The following is a 25,961-nucleotide window of genomic DNA, read 5'->3' as shown; positions in this document are numbered from 1 at the left end:
CCGCTTGGCGGGTAAGGACCCACCGGCTGGCTTGCGGGCCCATTCTACCAGGGGCGTGGCTGCATCTACTGCCCTGCAGAGGGGTGTTCCTATTCGCAACATCTGTGATGCTGCCACCTGGGCTTCAGTACATACATTTGTACGGCATTATTCCCTCGATTCCATCAGAGGGCAGGATCTGGCCTTTGGCAAGGCGGTCCTTTGCTCTGCTATTTGATTGGCTATTCTAAATTTTGTTTCTAAATTCTTTCCCTCCTCCTTGATTTGGTACTGCTTTGGGAGTCTGTCATAGATATGGAATACGTCGGAGGACCCAATCCCCTCGAAGAACAAGTTACTTTCTTACCTGGTAACGTTCTTTCGATGGGATGGTCCGACGACGTATTCCATATCGCTCCCACCCTGCCTTCCCCGCTGCAGAATTTCTGTTGCGATTGCTGCTTACGTTCCGCAAGGCTTTGTGTCGGACTGGCAGTTGACTAATGTCACACGTTCTGGGGGAAAAAACTACAACTGAGGCTACTGGCGTCGTGCGTCCTACTTATCACATCGGATGACGTCGGACGTCGGAGGAGGTCCTCGACGGCGGCGCATCGACGTCATCGACGCAGGACGCAGACGCCGAAAAAGTTTCCGAAGCAGCACAGCTGTGGTGATTACATGTCATAGATATGGAATATGTCGTCGGACCATCCCATCGAAAGAACGTTACCAGGTAAGAAAGTAACTTGTTCTTCTCCACTTATATGTATGTGTTGCAACAACAGTCTATACTACTAATGGCATGTATTGTTACATTTACACATGCAGTGCCACTCAACGCCAAAATAACATGAGCAGATTCTGTTGCCTTCACTTTGGTTGCCACTTCAATGTCCATATGCCATGCTCTGGACGAATGCGCCCCCTGCACTGACCTTTCCCTGTTGAGCTCCCAATCCCTTGTGGTCATACTCAGTAGATGCACGCATGCGCCTTGCATGCAGACACTATCCCTAGGTGCAAGCGCACTCCTTCAATTTACACTGCTCGCCTTTCTCCTTACGGCAGAGCCAGCACAGGTTCCCGCCGAGGACTGTTACCTCTGCACTCAGCGCCCGAACTCCTAAGGTAACACGCATACCCCTCAGCCCGTCCGTTCGTCCACACGGGGGTGCTCTTACTGACTATACTGACCTGCCCTTTCCTGTGCCCACAGGTCGCTCTTTCACTGCTCCAGACCTCTACTTTGCCTGCTCCACCGCATGGATTCTCCATCCCAAGGTCAGGACTGCCTTCCGTACATCCATCCCACTTCCCAAGGTAGTGCCTGTGCTTTGTCTGCATATGCTCTGGTACCACCCAATAACATACCCCCCATATTGGTCACAGTATTTATTCTATTCCATTTTTTACACAGGGAGCCTTATCCTGCCTTCATGATTGTTTTACCTATATTGGGGTGATCCCGAGGATATCTGCCCTCTTAGGGCCGCACCAAGTGGTTGCCTCGACATCTACTTTACTACCTGCTGCGCTTCTACCTTTTCAGAGCCAGCCTAGTGTGGAGCTCCCAGCTAGGTGAATCCCTTTTGGTTACTGGAAAAACACAGGCCGTTATGCGTATTGTATATGCTTACCTTTTACCCTTTCTCTTTTATCACTTTTGCGCCTTTTTAATACATGGTCATTCTTTTGCTTGTCCCTCACACAGAGACACCTGACTTTTATGGCCCTAAAAGAAGGCTCCTCCCACCTATGAGCCGAAACGTCCGTAGCCACCGTGCCCACCACTCTGGGTGACGATCAAGTCTGCACTTACATTTCTAACCTAAGACCTAGATGTCGACCGATCATGAGGTCATACCTCTGCTGGGCATAGGTCCACCTCGACCGAGGGCTCCTTATCAGAGTACTAACTCAGACTCTGGAACCAATGCATCAGTTTGTTTCTTTCATCACTTGTCATTTAACAAATGTGAACTTATTGATGAGTTGTAAGCCTTATAACGCTTGCTGACTGTTTTGCCTTTAGATTGGAGGCCACACTAAGCTGTGGCCTTTTTCCCTATTCGTGGGCTTTCTGCTGTAAATGTACCACAGTGTTATGTTCATTTCAATGCTCAAGAACCTTTGTTTCAGTATCATATTATGGGCACAATTGTTTGAATGACATTATGCTTTAAATAAGCAAAATAACAGCTAAATAATAAAAAGCTGTGATAATACAACAGAATGATTACATGTATTTCCAGTTTGCTTATCAATGGGACAAATGTTCTAGTGCCCCATTGATGTTTTTTCACAAGGGTTTGAATATATCTGCACTAAATCATTGCATAGATTTGAATTCTAGAGGGAAGGACGCCCCCTGTTTCAGTCCTTTCGGACCTCAGAATTCTAGAGGGAAGGACGCCCCCTGTTTCAGTCCTTTCGGACCTCAGGCAGCAAGTCCCATGGATCCTCCAAGGGGTTTGGCGGGGGTTCCTCTACTTACCCCCAACTATCCCACTCTTCGGCCCAGGAGACCAACAGGGGCCGCTCCAAGACCTTCGGAGGAGGACGTCATCGCTAAGGTCCCTCACCCATGGACACACCCTAGAATTTCAACGGAAGTGTCCCCGAATGCCACCGGTGGTTCGGCAGGAAAACCATGTCCTTCAGCTGTTGCTGGAGGTGCGTGCCATGTTAAGGAAAGGCGCGATATAGCTCGTCCCAAAGAGGCTCTGGGGCTCTGGAGTGTACTCGGAGTACTTTCTCGTCAGGAAGAAGACCGGGGCTGGAGGCCCAGTCTGAACCTTTGTCGACTGAAGAAATGCATCAAGTGCCAAAATTTCAAGATGGTAACTCTTCAGCATGTGCTCGGACAGCTGGAAAAGGGGGACTTCCTGTTGTCATTGGACTTGGAGGATGCGTACTTCCACATCCCCATTAACAAAGGACACCACAAGTTCCTGCGTTTCGTGGTGCAAGGGAAGCGCTACCAATTCAAGGCCCTTCCCTTCGGATTGAAGTCGGTGCCAAGGGTCTTCACCAAGTGCCTGGCGCCAGTGGCGGCGCAGATGCGGCTACGAGGGATTCACATCTACCCTCATCTGGACGACTGGCTTATCCGGGCTAGCTCGAAGGAGTTTGCTGTCGACTACACGGCAGAGACCGTGAGCCTGCTGACTGAGCTGGGATTCTCTGTGAACTATGCAAAGTCCTGCTTCCATCGCAGGACGTGCTGTTTCTGGGATCCCGACTCGATACTGTCATGCCTGGCGTCTCCGTCAGAGGAGAGGATAGCGGCCATCTTGGGCAAAGTACGACGACTGTTGACCCTGAAGATTGCAAGGGTGAGGTCCATCAAGTCTCTGCTCAGCATGTCGTCGTGCATATACCTTATACGGCTGTGCATGCTGCGCATGCGTCCGCTACAGGAGTTCTTCGACACTCGTTGGCTACAAGTGTCGGGGAGTTTCAAGGACAAGATCACACTCAACGAGAGTTTCCATCGAGCGATACGGTGGTGGGGGTTTCGCGCACATCTGTCCGGAGGTGTGGATTTCCAGATCCCACTGCACCAGGAGACAGTCAGGACGGACGCTTCCCTGGAAGGATGGGGAGCTCACACAGGCAGTCTTCACGCAAGAGGCCTGTGGCTACCAGAGGAGAAGACGTTGCACATCGTGTTGGAACTGTGAGCAGCGTTTTGGGCCCTCAAGTCTTTCCTTCTGTCCCTCAAGGGAAAGGTGCTGCTTGTCTTCATGGAAATACTACTACCACCACCACCACCACCATGTTTTACATCAGGAAGCAGGGGGGCACCAGATCCCCGGCCCTCTCCAAAGAAGTGCAGGACCTTTGGCACTGGGCTATCACCCAGGGGATGTTGCTCATCCCGTTTCATCTGGCAGGAGTGAAGAACACATTTGCCTACTCACTCAGCAGGGAGCTGCACTCTGGTCACGAGTGGGAGCTTTGGCAGAACCAAGTGGAGTCCCCTGTTCCGCAGATGGGGCAATCCCCAGATCGATCTATTTGTGACAGCAACAAACGCCAAGTGCGGGAGGTTCGCCAGCAGGTTTCCCCAGTCGAGGAGCATGGGGGACGCATTCTCATTACCCTGGGACGGCCTGTTTCTGTATGCGTTGCCTCCGTTGCTTCTTCGACTAGTCAATCAACTCAGACGGTCCTGGTGCAGGATGATCCTCGTCGCACCAGCGTGGCCGAGACAGATCTGGTACCAGGACCTTCTCGACATGTCAGCGGGCCCCTCCAGTCAAGCTTCCGGTGGTCGCAGATCTTCTCGCCAGGGAAGGAGGCGCAATTCTGCACCACGATCTAGGATCGCTGAACCTGCAGGCCTTGCTGCTGCAGTGTTAGAAGTCGGGGCTATGATCGCCCAGCGGACTGCAAGGAACTGCTTGCCATGGCCAGAGCATCGTCTACTCTTAAATGCTACGTACATAAATGGAAGAGGTTTGCCGTTTGGTGCCGTGCATAGAAGATAGAGCCTTTACGAGTCACGGCTCAGCATGTACTACCATATTTGCTGTCATTGGCTAAGGCTGGACTGGCCCATGCCTCCATCAAAGTTCATCTGGCGGCTATTTCCTGCTACACCAGATCTCCAGGACGGTCATCATTGTGGTCCCACCATCTGGTTAAGGAGTTCGTCAAAGGACTGTTCCGTTCGTTCCCGCCGGTGAAGGCTCCAGCCTCGACTTGGGAACTCAATGTGGTGCTGACTAGGCTCATGGGTCCCCCGTTCGAACCTATGCATTCGCGGCCATTTTTTGATGTGGAAAACAGTTCTTTTTGTGACCAACACTCCGCACGACGAGTGGGAGAGATCCAGGCCCTCTCATGTAAACCACCTTACTTGACATTCCACGAGACGAGGTTAGTGCTACAGACTTATCCCTCCTTCATGCCTAAGGTGCCGTCGGACTTTCATCTAAACAAGCCCTTGGTGTTGCCTGTATTCTTCCGACGCCTTGGTCGCCGGCTGAGAGGACTTTGCACTTGCTGGATGTAGCTAGAGCGCTGAAGTTCTATGCGGACCGCACAAAGAGTTTCCGGAAGACGTCGCAACTGTTTGTGAACTTTGCCCCTGCTAACCATGGGAAGTCCCTCTCCAAGGCTTCCATTTCCAGGTGGCTCTCCGGCTGCATCACCCATTGTCACCGGTTGGCAAACCGACCGTTGCCTGGCTGTCCGAGAGCCCATTCGACCAGAGATCGCTACAACTACGGCGTTCCTGTCTGGTGTGCCCCTGCTGGACATCTGCAGGGCTGCTATGTGGAGGTCGGCGCACACCTTCACTAGATTCTAGTGCGTCGACCGGGATTCCGGGGAGGAGTCAAGAGCCGGCCACGCATTGCTGCGCACCCTGTTCGATTGAAGATGAGCCTGATGAGGTAAGAGATGCTTTTGTTGAGCCTTTGTGTACTGCTATGTATTCTTTATTCATGAGCATGTGACTCCATGCCAGACCCCATGCTGGAGAAGGAGCAAGTTAACTACCTGTAACTGTTCTTCTCCCGCATGGGTCTGGCATGGATTCACAGGTGAACCCTCCCGCCTACCCCTCTACGGCTCTTCTCTTGATCCTACTGCTACTTTATGTGCTACCAAATCTGAAGATGGCTGCCAGAGGTTGGGCTTAGGTAGATGGCAGTCATTGGCTGGGGGCAGTATGACCCAGAGACCAGTGATTGGTTGTTAGGAGAAAGACAGTTAATGAAACGGACTGATTTTTTTTCTTTACCGAGGATTCCCAGCCTGATGACGGGGAATATTCATGAGCGTGTGAATCCATGCCAGGCCTATGCTGAAGAACAGTTACATGTAAGTAACTTGTTCCTTACTACGTGAACAAGACAAGGCCGCTTAGGAAAACAGACCAACTGTTTGCGTCCATGGCTCACAAAAGGGGAGGAGACCATGTTTCCAAAAACGCCATTTCCAGATGGATAGTCGGATGCATTCAGCTGTGCTACTCTGTCAAATAAAACTGACTTTCATGCCAAGAGCTCACTCTACCAGGGGTACAGCAGCTACTTTGGCCTTTATCGCAAATGTCCCGCTAGATGCCATTTGCAAAGCATCTACATAGTGCTCTATCCATACTTTCACTCAGCACTTCTGCATTGACACACATTCTAAAGCAGCTTCCCAGTTGGGACAAGCGGTGCTGAAACATATATTCACCGCCGCACCTTCTCACAACCCACCACCTTCTCCAAACACTGCTCGCTAATCTATGCATAGCATGTGATCTAAGCAGATTCCACATCCTCAGAAGGGATACATTACTCACCGTAATCGTATTTCTGATGCTTGTATCTGCTTAGATTCACATGCGCCCACCCTTTCTCCCCTGTGGACTAGAAGGTGCATAGATGTTTCCGGGCTTCATCCGTTATAAATCTGCTTTCCTACACCTGTACTCGCGCTACACTTCGTGCAAACTCATGTCAGAAACAAAACAATCTGAGGGACCTTGACGCTTGAAGCACCATGGGTACAGTGGACGTCGTGTGTGTGTGTGTGTGTGTGTGTGTGTGTGTATATATGTGTATATATATATATATATATATATATATATATATATATATATGCATTAAAGATGAAAATTGATAAATAATGGAGATGTATGAAAAGATGGTGGGAAATTGGGTCAAAACACACTATAAATGCACTTAGCCATTAATGAGAAAAGTGTAATAAACAAGACTTCTGTGGTTTTCAAAATCTACTAGGAGATTCTGCAACAAACACAATTAACTTGCATTGATAATGTCCTTGGTAGTCTGCAGAGATGTTTTATTGGTAAGGATTTGAAGTAGTTTATAAATACTTTTATATGTGGGTGTGGTGGCGGACCAGAAGAAGCACCTGGAACAGAAGATATTGTGTTCAATTATATTTATTAACATCAAATAAAAGAGATGCCTTTCTATCCCTATTGCTAAAGAAAGATTCCCTGCATACAAAATTGTACTAAGGTGCTTGCCAAAACAAGGTATTCTGTCCAAACACATCTGCTACCTGACCCTACCACTGAAGGAAACTCAACTTAAAATAAGCAGGATAACACGCTTCTATTGTTTGCGTATTCGCATTCTGTTTCAGGCCCATTGCATTCCCCATCGTTGCATCTATGGGCAAGGTCCAGAGTATTTGGCTAAACATCTCATTGGGCTTGCAGCCCGTAGAACTCTCTGGTCTAACACTTGCCTGCTGGTTACCCCAAGCCCTAAATTGTCCTGTGTTGCTCGTGGGTCTTTTCCACATGCAGCCACGGTACTGTGGATTGGCCTTCCTCCTGATCTGCAGGTATGTGCATCGCGACCTGAAAACCAGACTCTTTTGTCGACCTATATCACATGCTCTGATTTCCATGGTCTTTGACTCCAATTATTTGTTTGTTTTGTGTGTTTGGCATGTTTCAAGTGCCCCAATGCCTCCTGGGTTTTCGTATTGCGCTATCAATATTAAATTAAATAGATACATATTGACCTATCCTCGGTCTGTGAGATTTCTTCTTGCTGTTACTAAATGTCTTCATCCAAAAGAAGTTCACAAAACAAAATAGGGTTTTCCAAACACCCACAAAGTCTCAGGTTCCAGAAAATATTGAAGTTTTGATATGGTGTAAACTAAGGGATAGCTCCTTAATCCCTTTCCACCATCTGGTTTGGTGTCTCTTCCTACGGTTCACTTTTAGCTTGTCTGGCTTTCTCCTTGACTTGTTCAAAACGCATCTCTTTGTAATCTTCAGGTTTGACTGGTTCCTTCAATCTTGCACTCTTCTTTATCTTCCCGGGATGTTGATAACCCCCCTTTAGATACACTTCTCTTGGTTTGCCGTAATGTCTATATTCCGTCTGATTCATTATTATAACTTGGTCTTCTGCCCTTTCACAATGGTTCTCTTTAAAAAAATGTTCCTTTTCCTTAGTGCCTGTGGCCTGGTGTTGCGGGCAGTCCTTTCCATTTTCCTTGTTCCTCTCTGGTCTCTTTCCACTTTCCTTGTTCCCCTCTGGTCTCTTTCCCCCTCTGACTGGGGGCTTACTCCGGTGAGGCGGTTTCCACTTGCTCGACTTCTCGCCTTCTTCCACTCTCTGGCGTCCTCTGGAGGGTTACCCAGCGTTTCCTTTCTCACCTGCCCCTTTACTGTTGCAAGTGGAGGAGTCTTCCTCCCTTGCAGGCTGGGCTCAGCATTGTTGCTTGGGCTCCCTGCCCACCACGTCTTCTGTGTGGTCATGCCTCCAGCTGGGACCGGGGTTTCCCTGTGCTGATCTCGCTGCAGTATTGTGGTACATTGCTTGTCTCGGTGGCGTCTCTTGTCACGAGTGCTGCTCTCTGTAATAGCTGGTTCCGGTGAGCAGTGTAGCCACACCCTCCGTCTGACGGGCGTTCGTCAGAGGCTCGCCTCAGTGGATCTCTTCTCCTCCATTCAAGGAAGACTCCCTTCTTATCTGTATCCAGTGATGAAGAGGGAGCGTGTTGGACAGGATCAGCTGCACGTTGTCCTGTTAAAGGGGTAGTTCGGACAGAAATGTTATTGGCCCAAACCAGGAACATAAATGGAAACATCCACAACAGACGTAAGACCTTTGTTTCTTTTCACAGAAATTATAAAAAAGTTTCTGAAGAAAACCACAATGGCTGAGAGCGTAGCAAATAATTTTAAATTTAACATAATGCTGAAAAGAGGTAATTAAGTCCACAAAAACATGGCTAACTTTATACAATCAAACATTTCACGGTTCTCATGTTTTGTGAAGTGTGAACAGTATATTATAATGCTAATTCTGTTCATTAATCTATTAATCCGAGTCTTAGCATTCTTCACAAAGTTTTCTTCCATTGCCGATTTCTGATCGGCTCACATGGCGTTACATTGCAGAGAAGCAATGATTGGTTTAATTTCTCATGCAATACTTTCACACCTGCATGTTTTCAGAAGCTATAGGCTGCCATGTTGCTCCTTATAACTGCAGCCATAAAAGGACAGATTGGTGTCTTGTCATCGTCCCAGATAATGGTTATCACAGATGTTTGGTTGATGATTATTATCCAATTGTGGTTGAAGCCGTAGACTGGTAAACTGTACCCATGACAGGTGCACCTCAGTATAATATAGCTATGTTAAAACTGAGAATGCAAAAATATATTTCAATACCCAAATTTATAATTGGATATACACAGTACATATTTATGTTGACTATCAATTTAAGCTACAATTAACACGTATGTTTATTTTTTGCGTCAAATTGAACATTGATCCATCACAACGTTAATCATGTGGCATACAGCACACTTGCCATCCTCGCTTGCATAAATATTATTTAAAACTTGGCTTACATTGTCTTGTTTCCATTCTCCCTATGTGACTGATGACCAACCACTTCGAAAGACTGATCTCATTAATAGAAACGTAACATTCCTTCGTAAGCTTTCAATATAGTGAATCTTATCACTTTCTTTGAGGATATTAAACGATTTTTGGCCTTCAAATTGTTATTGAAGTGGATTCAAGGACACAACGATGCGACTCTTCATCTAGCATTCACAGCGTGTCGGAGGGAGTTTCGTTTTTGGCAACACATGCCTTAAAATGGAACAATATTAATGGCAAGCTGTGCAGTGAAAAATAACTAAATATTTCAGGTATCCCACGTATGAAAATATTTACTTCCATTTGAATGGTATCAATGCACCTGGTCCCACAACATTTAGTATTCTTTCCAAGATGACCCTAGGCGAGGTGCAGATGGGCTCGGATTTCTCTATACTTCAGTAGGGGAATGCTCGCCCACACCCCTAAAAAAATAAAAAATGTAGGGCAGTTTTTGGGGGCCAAGTGAGCCACTTCTTTTCTAAAATAAACAGAATTTGAATACAAAAGCGATGGGTTATTATATGGAGACCTGACAGTCTGGGGAGGGGGGCGATTTAGCACCAGGCTGGGTAGCCTCTGTTGCACCCAGGGCAACAAGTGCAATGAGCAACAATAAAAAGAAAAAAGGTTTCTAAAATTCCAGCACACCTCGAATAAGTGCCGTTTTGAAAGGCTTACTAACTTCTGTGTATATCTATTATAGCAATAATATTGATTTCTGCATCGATTGATTGTCCTCCACATGTGGGCCTCCACAGTGAAATGTAATTGTGCAAAGGCCATAGGCGCATGTTCATAGTGCACATTGGCAAGCCATATTCCTTCGATCGTTGTTTCAATTTCGGCTAACACTGTGGCACGTACACCTTTTGGTCTGTTGCTTTATGCAGCCACTTACCATGATTTCTACTTTCCAGTGAGGTTAGACTTAATTTATTTTATTTATCGGTTATTTGTAAAGCGCCTTTACAAAACATGGTGTTTCAAGGCACCACGAGACAAAAAGGGAGGCGGTGGGGCAAGTGAAGAAAAAAACCAGTAAGTCCTTCTAGGCCTTGTCATTCGGATCATGCAAGAGCAGTACCAAGAAGTGCAGGGGGTGGGGGAGGAGGTGTAGGTCAGGCTGAAGTGGAAATGCTAGGGTGGAGGAAGGTGTGGTGCAAGAGGAGGTATAAAAGTACAGGGTGGGAGGAGGAAAAGGGGACCGGGAAGAAGGCCTATGGGGCTAGGTAAGTGCTAAGGGGAAGGCCAGGTGGGAAAGTGCCCTGGGAACAGGGAGTGAGGACCACATGCGAAGCACGAGGACATGGGTGACCAGGCTCAGTAGGGATGCACACCCCGCCAGGTTTGTCAGGGGGCCCAGAAGGGCAAATGCAGTTTGTGCGGTGCAGGGGGAGGGTCGATGGAAGACTGGGTGCTGGGGTAGGCTGGTCGAGGAGGGCCTACTGCCCTGTGGAGCTCAGAAGGGACCAGGTAGCCAGTAAATGCGACAGAGGGTGGCCTCACCAGCGGGGGGAATGAAGAAGAGACCAGGTGGGTCTTGAGAAACTTCTGCAATTTAAGGAGATCGGGCAGAAGACTGAGAGGGCCAGGGAGGCTATTACAGAGGGATGCTCCTGCCGAAGGAAAGAGATCTACCTCACACTCTGCTTGGAATAGCGTCTGATCTGCAGAGAATTGCAGCTAGATGACCAAAGGTCTCTTAAGAGGGAGATATTTCGGGAAAGAGTCGAATGTAGTGTGGTCCCTGGCCCCAGAAAGCTTTGTGGATGCTTCAGAGGGTCTTGAACTTTATCCTCACAGCCACCGGGAGCCAGTGGAGCTACTTTTGGGCTTAAGCGATATGGTCTCTGGGCTTGAGGCCAAGGATAAATCTTGCAGTCCCATTCTGTATTATTTGAAGGGAGCGAAGGGAGAATTTTGGCAGATTGAGGAAGAGTCAGTTGCAGTGGTCCGCCCTGGAGAGGACCAGAACTCTGGAGACATTGAGTTTCTGTAGGTCTGCTGCTCCAATTTTTTTCTTAGATTCCTGAACTATTGTGAGTTCATTACAAACCGGCTTAGAAATTCAGATTGAATAAGAATTAATTACAAGCAGTGCCTGGGTATCCAGCAGTAAGCGGTCACCAGGAGCTACCACTAAAACAAGGAGATAGTTTATAGAATTACATTAGTTGGACCGGAGAGCCAAAAGTAGCTCCTGTTAACTGTTGGTTTTAAGCTCACCAGTCTTTAATTTTGATTTGAGTCACGTACTTGAAATAATCAGACTGACATTTAATGTTTTAATATAAATCAATTATATTGATGGTAATAAATACAAAAACATATAGTGTGAGGGATAGAAGTAGCCTTTGACACTGGACGGTGCTATTTACTTTGACATACATTCTGACAGACCATTTTGGTATCAGTTTTGAGGCAGGGAAACCCCTCTTAGCAGTTAGGGATAGTGAGGACCACTTTTCCATTTACAAAACAAGTCTATAACCAAAATCATGCCACCTTTGTGTCCGTCTCCTTCAACATCCTTGCATTACTTAACTGTTGACTAGCAGCAAAGGTAGAGGAGAAGCAGTCAACCGGATGTGACATGTGAAGAGGCAAAAGCATGCATTGTTTGATTTAAAAGATCTGAAAACTATTCAAGAGCATCCTTTTTGTACTGTTTTTTTTTTTTTACTTCTTGGGGGGTGTTTTCTAGTAAGTTTTGTGCGGCTGCTGCAGAGTTGTACAGAAGTTAGGCTCTCCTGTCTTGATATAGAATTTTTACCTGCAATTAAAATGTCATATCTAAATAGTCACTGACATTCAGTGGCAATTATTACTGAGCCTTTTGGAAATCCATTGCCTAATTTTATGGATGGTTGTTAGGGAGAATTCTCAGAAATGTGCCAATTCCCTTCTACCTTCGAAACCCCCAGCTCTTTTATTGGACTTTAGGACTTTTCACTTTCATCTTTAAGAGAGTGAGACCTTTTTCCGACTCTTTTTTTATTTGATTTGAACTCTTGTGTTTCTTGTGGTTTTGTAGTCTGATAAACTCTATAGGCATCGTCTTTTTACATTGTGACACCCAGCACCTTCAGTGCAGTATCACAGAGAAATCCTTTGGATTTCTGCTAAGGTTTAAATACCTTCTCCAGCATTAGATCTATCATGGATTCGCATGCTGTGAATATTTCCCTTCGTCAGGCTGGGACACCTCAGTAACTTTAACTTAGCATTTTCCTATGGAAAACTTTGACACTTTAGTGTCCTATTGACGTTCTTTTTGGGTGCTTTAGGCCACGCCAATAGGACGTCTGCTATAAATAGCCCGCCCCTGCGGCTTCCCTTAAGATTTCAACCGTCTCCAAACTGTTGGGATCACCTTGTGTTTCTTCGTGTTTGCACATGCTTTTTGTATTGGCCAGAATGTCATCTGTGGGCCATAAAAAATCTCTTTCGGCCTTGTGCTACCTGCGGCCCTAAGAAGGTATTCGGCGGAGATGGCCATACGGACTGTCGCTACTGTCTCTACCCCCATCACTCGGCGGATGCCTGCGAGATATGCCAGGGGTTTGACAGAAGACTTTGAAAGACTGAAACCGACGGCTCATATGTGGCTGAACGAGGGCACTTACCCGGCTTCGGAGGTGGGTTCTGCCCGGGGGGAGCCAGTCTTGAGGGAGAGTGGAGAAGGCCTCTGAGCACCACCGAGCAGCGTCGGCGGAACCCCCCACTAAAAAGCAACGGACAAAGTTGCCTACGTCTGAGGTGGGGAGAGGTAGCAAGTCATCTACGTCCAGGTCGCATCATTCAAAGGGGGCGAGTGGCTCCTCGCTTTCTAAGTCAAATCGGCCTGACAAGTCCAAGGGGTCTGGTGGTAGACCCGAGAAGTCAAAGGTGTCAGACAAAGGACAGTTAAAGCTGAGGGAGTCTTCCTCGAAGCACTCGTCCAGAGATCATCATAAGTCTTTGTCCAGCCGGGAGTCTTCAAAGTACGGTTCTGGTTCATCTTCCAAGAAATCCAGGTCTCCGGTGAAGGCTAAAACCGTGGAAGCCATGGTTCTGACGAGATCGATGGTTATTCCCTCGTCGACAGTGGCAGTACAGTCTGCGGTTCCATCATCGGTGGTGTCGTCAGTGCCGTCCACGACTCTGATGGACAGTGGGCCACTGCTGTTGTCGTAGATACAGATCGAGTCAGAAGACTTGTTGCCGACGGGTGGGCCGTGGCAGTCGCCGGCTTTGGCCCCATGCTTACTGTGGACATTTTGCAGTAAGATCCAGCTGCGTATTCGGTTTCCTCCGAGATGGAGGAGGAACAAGAGCCGCTTTATGATCCGTTGGCTCTGGGTCTGCAGAGTGCAAAGCCGTCGACATCGAGTGTGGTGGGGGCTGGGCTGCCCCTTTACCCGTTGGCTAATCGGCAATCTCTGCTGTCCTTATAAGTATTAAATACTCTCCAGTCTTTGTTGGGGCAACTGGACGCGAGGCTGCCACCGCTTCAGAGTCCGGCGGTTCCGGTGATCAGTAGTTTGCCTGGTGAGTCCGCTAGGTAGCTGCATCTGGCATAGTTGCCATTGCCGTTGCTGATGGACTTGAGGCGTCCACGGAGTCATCCTGAGGAGGGGGGAATTACCTGAATCAGACCCGGAGAGTGCTCGGCGTGAAACCCTATCAACGGTGTCTTTGTCGCCGATGAGGGACGATGCCTGGGACATGGACCCTGAGGTGGAGCAGCCCAGTAGTCCGGCACAACCATCTCTGCTGGATGATATTGAGGCATTCCACGCCATGATGGCAAAGGCGTGTCAGGAGTTTTGACTGGCGCCTGAAGAGGAGTGCAAGGATTGTTGTCTTTTCGACCATATCGGAAATCGACGGAAGGTGGTCTTTTCGGTTCCGATTCTCGACCACGTGTGGCAGGAGGGCCTGCGCATAATGCGCCACCAGTTTTCTGAGCCTGTGGTGAAGGGTCGCCTGGAAAAGAAATTCAAGGCTCCTGAGTCGATCCCTAGACGTCTCGTGCCGCAGCCCGCGCCAGTCCGTGGTTTCAGCGGCAGCCAGGCATAAGGCCAGAAGCCAACACAAATGTGTTACTCCCACGGACAGTGAGGCCAGGGACCAGGACAAGTTTGGGAAGAAGGCCCTGAAGGTGTCGGCTATGACTGTGAAGGCTGCAAATTCTTTGGTGATTATGGCCAGATACGATCGGGAAATGTGGCACAGGCTAGCTCCGATTCTTGACCATCTTCCGGAACAATACCGGAAGGAGACAGTGCTGTTGGTTTGAGAGGGGGCGGAGGCCTCCATCCACAGCATCAATATTGCAGTGGACCTGGCGGAGTCGGGTTTCAACAAATTAATAATGGAGTGCTGCTCCTGCGGCAGGCCTGGTTGAAGTGTAAGGATTTTCGCCCAGAAGTCCAGTATAAGGTCGTCATTATGTCCTGTGAGGATTAACACTTGTTCAGCGAAAAGATTTTTAAGGCTAGACGGCAAAGTCTTTGGGTTCCCTTGAAGGTGGTTGCTATTTCCGCTCCTTTCAAGCTTTTCGTGGAGCCTCGGGTAATGCACGGTGTGCCTCCTCAGAGATCGAAGTTACGGGCACTCCAGCTACTCTTCTCAAGGCTATCGGCGATCAGTCCAGTCGGCTCGAAGAGCAGGGACATTCAAGCTCAGTGAAAGAAAGGTTCACAGGCCTCGGCTGCTAAAGGAAGGCAGTCAAAAGCTGAACAATGGCTGCCATATGGACAATCTGCTGTGGGGCAGGGTGGCGATCCATGTTGACGAGTGGCAACGGATAACATCAGATCGCTGGGTGATCGACACAGTACGTCTGGACCACTCGTTATGTCCTGTGGTCCCTATTCCGCCATTGTATGTGGTGCAGTTGCATCTTCCAATCTTGCGGCAGGAGGTGGTGCTCATGCTAGAGAAAGGGGTGATAGAACCAGGTCTGGTCACAGAGCCAGGCCAGGGGGTGTACTCCTGGTACTTCGTTGTGAAAAAACCCTATGGAAAATGGAGGCCTATTCTAGATCTCCGGGCATTGAACAAGAATCTGCAACGCCTGAATTTCAAGATGCTCACCCTTAAAGAGGTCATCCGTTCGGTGCAACCAGACGAGTTCCTAGCGTCCTTAGATCTGCAGGATGCCTATTTTCATATCCTGATGAGGGGGAAAAAACACAGCAAGTTCCTGCGTTTCGTGGTCGGAGAGGATCACTATCAGTTCCGGGTCCTCCCGTTTGGCCTGAAGTCATCCCCAGGACGTTAACAAAATGTCTTGCTCCGGTGGCTGCCTTCCTCTGCAGGGAGGGCCATCATGTGTACTCCTACCTGGACGATTGGTTGGTAAGGGGTTTGTCGCAGGAACGGGCAACAGTCTCTCATAGCGACCATAGGCATTTTGCAACGGCTGTGATTTGCCGTCCACGTCGACAAATCGTATTTGACGCCACCCAGGGAATCAGTGTTTCTCGTGGCGCAGTTTGAGTAGACAAGTTGCGTTCCAAGGCAGGAAAGTGGAGAAGGGGTACAGTGGTCACGGTCCGAGGTTGCATGTCTCTGTTGGGGGCCATCGCGACGTTTATCCCTCTCCTTTCCAATTGCCGTCTGTTCATGAGCGGTGCAGGAGTTCCTTGCAGACAGGTGGTCGCAGAGTCGAGGATTGTGGTCAGACAAAGCTGGTGGTCGACGATGGCTTGGTGGACGCCCTTCGGTGGTGGACTTGCACGCCCAATCCCCTAAGGGGCATGCCCTTGCTGGAGCCGGAGTTTCAATTCGCGATCGTGGCAGATGCTTCCCAGATAGGGGGGGGGGGCACACCTCGACGAGTCACAGGTACTGGGCTTTTGGTCTCGGGAGGAGATTTCATTGCATATCAATGTGCTCAAGTTGAGGGCGGTGCACTGGGCCCTGAGGTTGTTTCTTCCACGCATCTGTGGAGCGGTGGTGAGGGTGTTGATGGACAATACCACCACAATGTTTTATTTAAGGAAGCAGGGAGGCACAGGACGTTTTGCATTGGCCTCTAGCTCAAGGGATCAGTATTGTTGCTTTCCATCTGCCGGGGGTTCTGAATGTTCAAACAGATGCGCTCAGCAGGGACGCCAGTCAGCTGCACGAGTGGAGGCTGAAAGCGTAGCAGGTGGCAAGAATCTTCCGGCGATGGGTGTCTTCCCAGATAGACTTGTTCGCTACGATGGAAAACAGTGTCCAGAGTTTGACGGGCCTCTTCGCGTATGCGTTTCCACTGATTCGAGGACGATCCAGTGGGTGCGGAAGTACCGGTGCAGGGTGATTTTGGTGGCCCTGTTCTGGCCCAGGCAGACATGGTTTTCAGATCTCCTTCATCTAGTGGTGGAAGAGCAGTTTTGTTTAGGAGCGGATCCGGATCTCCCGTCTCAGGATGACGGCAGGGTGGAGCATCACAATCCAGCTTCTCTCAGCCTGGCCGTGTGGCTCCTGACCACTCAGAGTTCAGTCATCTAGGGCTCTCCCGGGAGTGTTGCCGGATCTCGGAGGCGGCGAGGGCCCCTGCTACCAATGTCTCGTATGGTCATAAATGGACGAGATTCTGTGCCTGGCGTGACGGTCGCCCTGAGATATAGCCGTTGGATGTCTCCCCAGCTCAGGTTCTCCTGTACTTGTTATACCTTGCGAAAGGGGGCCTGGCATTATCCTCCATCAAGGTGCATTTGGCGGCGATTTCTAGGTTCACGAGACAGCGACATGCTGCTCCTCTGTTTAGTGATATTCCTGAAAGGACTATTTCGGACATTTCTGCCAGAGAAACGGTTTGCACCAGTGTGGAGCCTCAATGTAGTTCTTTCGGCTTTGATGAAACCTCCATTTGACCCCATGTCAACGGCTTCTTTGAAGTTCCTCTCGTGGAAGTTGGCGTTTCTGGTGGCAATTACCTCAGCCAGACGGGTGTCCGAATTGCAGGCCCTGGTCATTGACCCGCCTTAGCTGAGGTTCTGGAAGGACAAGATTCTCCTGGCTACTAAACCGCACTTTATCCCACAAGTGCCATCAGCACATCACAAACTTGCCTCTATTGCCTTACCCTCGTTCTTTGCTAATGCATCCATGCCAGCAGGGAAGGCTCTTCATTCTCTGGACGTTAAGAGGGCACTCAAATTTTATCTGAACCGTACGCAGGACTTCAGGAAGTCGAAGCAGCGGTTTGTGGCATTTGGGCCCTCCAACAAGCGGCAGTCTATTTCCAAACGGGGACTTTCCCGGTGGGTTTTATCTACAATTTCGTTTTGTCACACAAGTCTGGGATACCGCTGGTGGACATTTGCCAGGCGGATTCCTGGGCGGTGCCGCATACCTTCATCAAGCATTACTGTCTGGGGCAGCAACATGTGCAGGTGGGATGGGTGGTCCTCCAATGCCTGTGTCAGTAATGTAGGCTCCGCGGGTTCGTGGGTTGTTCTATTTTACTCTGTCACTTGCTGGGTTTGTTGTCTCATGTATGTGATGAGATGCTGTTGGTGGGTTTGCCTGTGACACACCTCCACACATTGGTTGTACTGCTTTGTAATCTGTTCACAGCATGTGAATCCATGAAAGATCCAATGCTGGAGAAGTTAGTAGTTTCTTAACTGTACCATTTCTCCAGCGTTGGTATCGTTCATGGATTCACATGCGCCCGCCAGACGCCCCTGCAGGCAAACCTGGGTTCGGGTTCCCTCTACTTTGGAGGTTAAAATCTGAAAGGAAGCCGCAGGGGTAGGTCTATTTATAGCAGACGTCCTATTGGTGTGGCCTAAAGCACCCAAAAAGAATGTTGATAGGACACTAAAGTGTCGAAGTTTTCCATAGGAAAACGCTAAGTTAAAGTTACTGAGGTTTCCCAGCCTGACAACAGGAAATATTCACAGCGTGTGAATCCATGAAAGATACCAACGCTGGAGAAATGGAGTTACGGGTAAGAAACTACTCCCCTCTCTTGGATAACTACTGTTTCCAAGAGTAGTAAAGTGAAATTGACTTTACTTACATTTTACTCTTTATAGACCCAGCACACACTTACTATAGGGTTCTGAAAGTGTTAGTATCCCTTTTGTCTAACTTCTTATGTAACAATTGTATGTTGCCCTTTCTACAATTAATGGCTGGTGGCAGTGGTTTACTGTTTCCTACCATTGTGTGTTTTTGCCGCGGGCTGTGTTCGCAGCTGCAGTATGGCACCCATGGGTGCCCATTTTGTCAAAATGGCCCCCGTCTTTATTTTTCACCATTTCTTGTTGGAAAGGCCCTTTTTGAGATTTGCTCTGCGCGCCAAACCAGGTTTGGTCTCTTTGTTCATTTTGTCTTTGGCGGGCTTCACTGTTGATTCCCCCATCTGGCTACAGCGTGTCTGGCAGGGCAGGAAGCGGGGGAGGTTCCCGAAACTCCCTGTGCTTAGTCTCCTTGGTTACAGGAATGCACCCAACGGTAATTGGCCGGCTGTCTGTCCTGGGAACACAGCCACCCTGCTGTGTGAGTGACAGCTAGGCCTCGAATGAATGGGAGAAACTTGCATAAAAGGTGTGGTCTTTTGCAAGGAAGGCAGAGTCGACCTCTGGACGAAGGAACCGAAGAAAGAAACTGGAAGAGACGCTTGCTGCAGCTCCTGGACCATTGGTTTTCCTGGTGAAGCCCTGCTGCAGAGCTGAAGCTCCTATTTCGACATCGATTAGAGCAGCCTGGAAAGGATGACTGTTCCACTGGGGTTGGTGGGACCAATCGACCCCAAGACTAAATCGACTGAAACCCCCCTCACTCGGCGGGCTGTACTTCCATTGCTGCTGCAGTAACCGAGTGGCAGGACACAAACACCAGTATCGAGTCGGGCTCCTGGAAGATCCTCCGGACTCCCTCAAAGCAGGGCTGACCAAGCCACCTCAACAGAGTGCTGGACCCCAGAAGCAAGGAAAGTCCACAAGGTGTCCAAGAACTGTAGTGGTGCTATTAGCGAGAAGCTAAAAACGGAAGTGCCGCTGATCTGATCTGTGCCCATTGATGCCGCCGATCTTCGAATCGTAGTGCAGGAGTCCCCAGACGTCCTCCCTCTTGTCCCCATGACTGAGGCCCAGGAACAACAGGACCTGCAGGAACTACAACAGGAACAAAAGCCGGCTGTAACCATTTCTTCAGACCTAAGGTACTGTGAAACTCTTGTTTGTGTAGCTTGCTTGCTCTCAGTGGAGACTTGCATTTGCTGCCTTTTGCAGAGTTGCTTGCAGCTTTGCCTTTCACAAGCCTCCCAGTTTATGGCCCAACAGTGATTTCTTTTTCAACAAAACTCTCTATAACATTGTGCAAGACTTTTACCTACCCTCAAGAAGTGCCTCAGTTCGTCTAGACTTTACTCAATTGACATTGGCTGTCCTGGCCCCTGAAGACTCTTCTAACCTTTGACTTTGTGTTTAAATGTCCCTCTAAAAAGTCATACATACTTTACTTGTATAGCTCTGAAAGGGTTAGTCTACATTGCTTTGGGGGGCGGAGGGGTTCAAAGTGCTTACCTGTTTGAGAAACTTGTTAACCATTGTTTCCTTCTTTAACCTTTTCCTTTTTGCCACAACTTCAGTATTACCATTTAAGTGTGAAAAGTGATATATCAATGTCCAGAGTCCTAACTATTGAAGTCACCTCATAGTGTAGGAAATCTGTGTGCCATCCCAAAAGGGTATCTACTTACTTTATTGAACTGAAGGAGTTTATTTTGAAGTGTATTTATATTGTTGCCAATTGCTCCCTTCTAAAGGATTATTTGAACACGGACTATTAAATTAATAAATAATTATTTATTAAGGAAAACTTGAGTGTAAGTGTTATTTGGATACTTGTCACTGTGAAACTCTGTTGCAACCCTACAGCTCACATTGACCCCTCTTGAGATGAGACTGGCTGCTCATTCACACTACTAACGTGTAGTACAGACCTATACTGAAGGTTGGGTTACCTATTGCCAAGAGGACAAGGCTGGTGTAGTCTCCCATAGGGTTACTACATACAATCTTGCCTATCAATGGTCTAGTATTTAGATACTGCATATTTAACTTTCTTTGAGGGCAGGATTTCAAAATTGAAAACATGAGCAACCACTTCATGCTGCCCTTTCTATTATTTGCCTTGTTGAAGTTATTTGCACATTGCAGATTTTCTGTATTTATTTCCCTTCACTCAACGTGAATACATGTCTCTTTTGTCTTACTGCAGGGTGTCAGTGTGGAGGCAGTTGATCCTGTATTTCAAGCAAAAATGTTGGATATGCTTAAACAAACAGGAAGGTGAGCAACTCTTGTGTAGGCCGTACACGTCCATCCAATGAGAATGTACCTGAATATCAATTGTTACAAAATGATAAATTGGGTGCTGATAAACGCTTACGGCTGATTCAACTGACAGGCCAAATAAATCCTTAATCATACTTATTCTGGATTCATCTGCCACCGAAAATATGAACTGAAATATAAAAATCTACTTCGAAGGGATTGTGTCCTCCGACGTATTCCTCATCTTAGATATCTGCTTCCAGCTCTGCTGGCCTCGGAAAATTTTTCTCTCTAGAGGGCGCTGCGCGTCGATGTCCTCCGAGTCGATGTCCCTCGACAGCCGCCGTGTCGACGTCATCCTGCCTATAAAGGCCGCGCGCAGCGTCCGTTGCTCAGTTCCGTTTTTCCGCGCTTACTCAGTGCCTCGGAATACCGTTGCTCAGTTTTTGTCAGATTATATCTATTTACCTCGAGTTATTCGATCCGTACTCCATGGCTTCTTCGTCGGAACCGACAACTCCTCGATCCGGCTTAAAAAAATGCCGAGATTGTGGGGAAAAGATGTCGCTGACTGACCCTCACAGAGTTTGTCTGTGGTGTTTGGGAGCTGAACACCATTGTTCGGAGTGCGAGGACTGTATGTCCATGACAGCTAAGGCCCTGAAGGAGCGTAGGGGGAAGCTGGAGAAAGGTAAGACTTTTAAATCTTCTTCTTCGTCGACGAAGTCGAGACATTCGTCTCCTCGTCACCATTCGCGCTCCAGGTCTCGGAGTGGGTCCCATCACTCCTCGAGATCGAAGCACTCGAAGAGGAGACGTCGAAGATCCCCTTCTCCGTCTTCCTCTTCCTCTGTTTCGCCTAAAAGAATCCCTTGCCCCTCGAAACATAGTTCCCGGGCTGAATGGGAGGAATTCCGTAAAAATATGATGAGCGTCTTCGAGAAAGCGGCCTCGACCCCCTCAAAGACTGCCGAGAGCGATGCTATGGTCGAAAGACCCGAAGGTCAAAAACGCCGCGAGTCGCAGTACCCGGCGAAGGAAACCTCTCGAGCGCGTCTCGAACCCTCGAGTAGGACTATGACCTCCAAACCTTCCTCGAAGGTTCCGTCGACGCCGTTGACGAAGGTTCCATCGACGCCGGTGTCTTCGACGCCGTTGTCAAAGGGACCTTCGACACACGGGTCTGTCGACTCGACACCGGCGTCGACGCCAAGAAAAGTCACGGTCACGACAGACCCAGTGACTATCCCCAGGTCCTCGATGACGATGGCTTTGAGATTGTCGAGTAGAATCCCAATTCTGTCGAGGTCATCGAGGCCTCCGCCTTTGTTTTCGACGCCATGCTCGAAGCCTTCGACGATTATGACAAGAGCGCCACCCTCTGCCTTGGAAATGGGATTTACACCCTTTATGAGTTCAGAACAATTGAGAACTATGTCCTCAATTATGGAAGAGGGTGAATTGTCTGAACAAGAAGACACATTTGAGTTGCAAGGACCTGTAACCCCAATTAGAGAGGAATTTTCCTCTGAAGAACGCAGATTAAAGGATCTTCATGATTCCTTACATGAGGCAAGTGGGTTAGACACTTCCCCTGAGGTGGAGTTTGCTAGGCCAGACCCGGGGGAGCATGCTGAAACCCCCTATAGAGCCTTAATGGCCAGGATCACAGAGTTTATGGGGTGGTCTGCACCTTCACAATCTTTCCAACAAGATGACCTCACGGATATTCTTGACAAAGGCCCACAGGAGGATCCTGTGGTGCCTTTTCATAAAGCTCTTCAGAGGAAGATTATGACGAACTGGGAAACCCCAGATGTCGTCCCGGCAGTAAATAAAAAACTGTCTACAAAGTATAGGGTATCCTCTACAGACCCAGAGTTTTTGTCAAAACACCCATCCCCAGAAAGTCTGGTGGTACAGGCAGCATCTTCTACCGATGTCAAGACGGCTTATCCTACCGTCCCACAGGACAGGGACGATAAAAAAATATGATGCTATGGCAAAGAAAGTTTTTTCGGCATGTAGCATGGCGTTAAAATCTGTTAATGCTACTTGCACCCTTGCTAGATTCAGCCATACACTTTGGGAGTGTGCTTCTACAGCGGCTGACTGCATCCCGGAGGGTGAAGAAAGGGAGGCGTTCCTGAATATCATACAGGACGGTAAAGACGCTATGTGCGAATCCCTCCAGACGGGCATTGAAAGTCTGGTTTTGCCCCTGATGTGCAAGCCAGGCTCTTGAACATGCCATTCGATGGCTCTTCTTTGTTCGGAAAAAAGGCGGATGACAGTTTAGAGAAACTGCAAACTTCAAAAGCAGCAGCAGCAAAATCCCTAGGCGCTGCAATCCGTCAGACACCTTTTCGTCCCACAGGAACCTCTGCGAGGGGCAAGTCCTTTCGCTTCTACTCCGCATTCGGAAGAGGTAGAGGACGTCCGGCTCAAAGGGGACAAAGAACTACCCGAGGTGGACGGGGTAGATATTCAAAAGCCGCAGCAACAGCAGGTGCCTCTTTACCATCAGCATCCGCATCAGCCGCCCCAAAACCACTCTGAGGACTTCCCTCACAGGACACCTGTAGGAGGCAAGTTAACTCAACATCTGGCGGAACGGCAGGCTATCACGTCAGATGCTTGGGCATTGGAAACAGTTGCCCCAGGTTACTGCCTGCCTCTCCTACGCATACCTCAGAGTCATCCACCGGGGATCAACTCTCAGAAAGCTCCAGATCCGCTCCTCTTGCAGGAAATTTTAGACCTGCTAGAGAAAGGTGCCATATCCCTCCAGTGGGCACTGAGAACTCAGTGGTCACAATTCTCAGGGAGAATGACAGATCTTCTTCAGGTTCCCGACAGGGTGGCTCGAGACCTTCAGTGGTGGGCCTGTCAGGAGAACATTCTGAAAGGAGAACAGTCACGGATGCCTCCCTCAAGGGGTGGGGAGCCAACGACTTGACCATCAGCGGTCGTTGGTCTCCATCGGAGTCCAGACTACATATCAACCTGTTAGAGCTGAGAGCCATCAGACTTGCGCTGAAGGCGTTCCTGCCAGCTGTACAAGGGAAAAACGTCCTGATAATGACGGACAACACAGTGGCCATGCATTACCTCAACAAAAGAGGAGGCGTAGGATCACTAGCCCTGTGCAGAGAGGCGATGCAGCTCTGGTTTTGGGCAATCCAAGAAGGAATCTCTCTATCGGCAGTTCACCTAGCCGGAGAGAAGAACTTGACAGCGGACGCTCTGAGCAGGCAGAGCACAGTCTCCCACGAGTGGGAACTAGCTCAGGAAGTCCTTCAAGAGATCTTCGCCCTTTGGGGAACCCCTCAGGTGGATCTGTTCGCCACCAGCGTCAACAGGAAATGCGATCTGTTCTGCTCAAGGGAATTTCCCCCGAGAGGAGCTCTGGGAGACGCGTTCATAGTGGACTGGGAGTTTCCGCTTCTGTACGCGTTCCCACCGGTCCCCGTCATTCCTCAAATGATCAGGAGGTTGAGAAGATTCCGGAGAACCATGATCCTAATTGCCCCGGATTGGGCCAGGAGAATGTGGTACCCGGACCTTCTAGACTTGTCCATCTGCCCTCCAATTCGTCTTCCACTCAGAGAGAACCTACTCTCACAGAAGGGAGGTCAGGTTCTCCATCCAGACATCAAAACCCTCAACCTTCACGCTTGGCTTCTGAAAGGTTGAGGTACAAGGATTGGGACTTCCCTGATGATGTTATGGAGGTGTTGCTTTCGGCAAGGAGGCCAGCAACAAAGTCTTTATACCGCTGCCGTTGGAACAGATTTTGCAGCTGGTGTAGAGAACAGAATATCAACCCTTTTTCATGTGGTACACCAATGGTTTTGGCCTTCCTTCTATATTTGGCAAATTCAGGCCTTCAAGTTGGCACCATTAAGGGCTATCTCGCAGCGCTATCCATCTTTAAGCGCACTGCGGAAGAACCATCCTATTTCAAGTTACCCTTGGTAATACAGTTTCTAAAGGGGTTAACCAATGTTTATCCCCCAAGACCATTCCAAGTTCCCCTATGGGATTTAAACTTAGTACTAACTTTCCTGATGGGCACACCTTTCGAACCACTCCATTCTTGTTCGTTAAGATTCCTTATCCTTAAAACAGTTTTATTAATAGCACTTACATCTGCTAGAAGGGTGAGCGAATTACAAGCTCTTTCTTGTAAACCCCCTCACACAATATTTCACAAAGACAAAGTTGTCCTGCAAGTGAACCCTAATTTCCTCCCAACGGTGGTTTCTGAATTCCATATCACTCAGAAGATTACCCTACCATCTTTCTATCCTCCTCCTCATCCGGGGAAAGAGGAAGAGAGGTTACACAGGCTAGACCCTAGAAGAGCTTTAAGTTTTTACATCAGTAGACTAGCCAGGATAAGACAGGCAGACCCGCTGTTTGTAGGTTACACAGGTCACAAGCTGGGGTTACCAGTAACTAAGCAGACCATTTCCAGATGGATCATTCTAGCCATTCTGGAATGTTATAAACTGGCAGGGAAAGAGCCCCCTCAAAACCTTAGGGCTCATTCGACCAGAGGTATTGCAGCTTCATCGGCCCTCAAAAGAGGCGTGCCGGTTAAAGACATCGGTGCGGCCGCTACATGGTCGTCTGTCCATACCTTTACACGATTTTACAATTTGGATTCCTCCTCCAGTCAAGAGACTAGGTTTGGAAGGGCTGTACTGCATTCTATTCATCAATAGAAGACAGCGTGAAGTCAGTACTCCCTCCTCCAATAATAGAATACTGCTATGGGAGCCTATCTAAGATGAGGAATACGTCGGAGGACACAATCCCTTCGAAGATCAAGTTACTTCTTATCTTGTAACGTTCTTTCGACGGGATGTTCCTCCGACGTATTCCTCATCGACCCTCCCATCCATCCCCGCAGTTCTACTTCCCTTGTTGTTGCAGCTTACGCTCCTTCAGGGTGATTAGTTTAGTCCAGAAAGTATTATTGTGGGCTACAAAATGGAACTGAGCAACGGACGCTGCGCGCAGCCTTTATAGGCAGGATGACGTCGACACGGCGGCTGTCGAGGGACATCGACTCGGAGGACGTCGGCGCACAGCGCCTTCTAGAGAGAAAAATTTTCGGAGACCAGCAGAGCTGGAAGGAGATATCTAAGATGAGGAATACGTCGGAGGAACATCCCGTCGAAAGAACGTTACAAGGTAAGAAGTAACTTGTTCTTCTCAGTCAAGTTCTTCATTAATATTCATAGACACTGAATATCTCTTCCTGAATGCACTGCCTCAAACCCTTTTAATAATCTGGAGAACACACTTTC

At 48.6% G+C, this 25,961-nt stretch overlaps 1 protein-coding gene across 1 annotated transcript in view; it reads left to right on the top strand.

Annotated features, from left to right (window-relative positions):
* The window catches only part of PSMD14 (proteasome 26S subunit, non-ATPase 14), a 1,137,097-nt gene that overhangs the window by 614,231 nt on the left and 496,905 nt on the right, over nucleotides 1–25,961 (top strand). Inside the window, exon 5 of the mRNA XM_069616337.1 lies at nucleotides 20,588–20,658. Within this exon, the coding sequence (XP_069472438.1) occupies nucleotides 20,588–20,658 (71 nt within the window). The remainder of the gene's footprint in view (nucleotides 1–20,587; nucleotides 20,659–25,961) is intronic.

The sequence above is a fragment of the Ambystoma mexicanum genome, chromosome 9, assembly GCF_040938575.1.
Source record: "Ambystoma mexicanum isolate Mex_15411 chromosome 9, UKY_AmexF1_1, whole genome shotgun sequence".
NCBI classification, from domain to species: domain Eukaryota; kingdom Metazoa; phylum Chordata; class Amphibia; order Caudata; family Ambystomatidae; genus Ambystoma; species Ambystoma mexicanum.
This window is presented reverse-complemented; position numbering and strand designations above follow the sequence as displayed.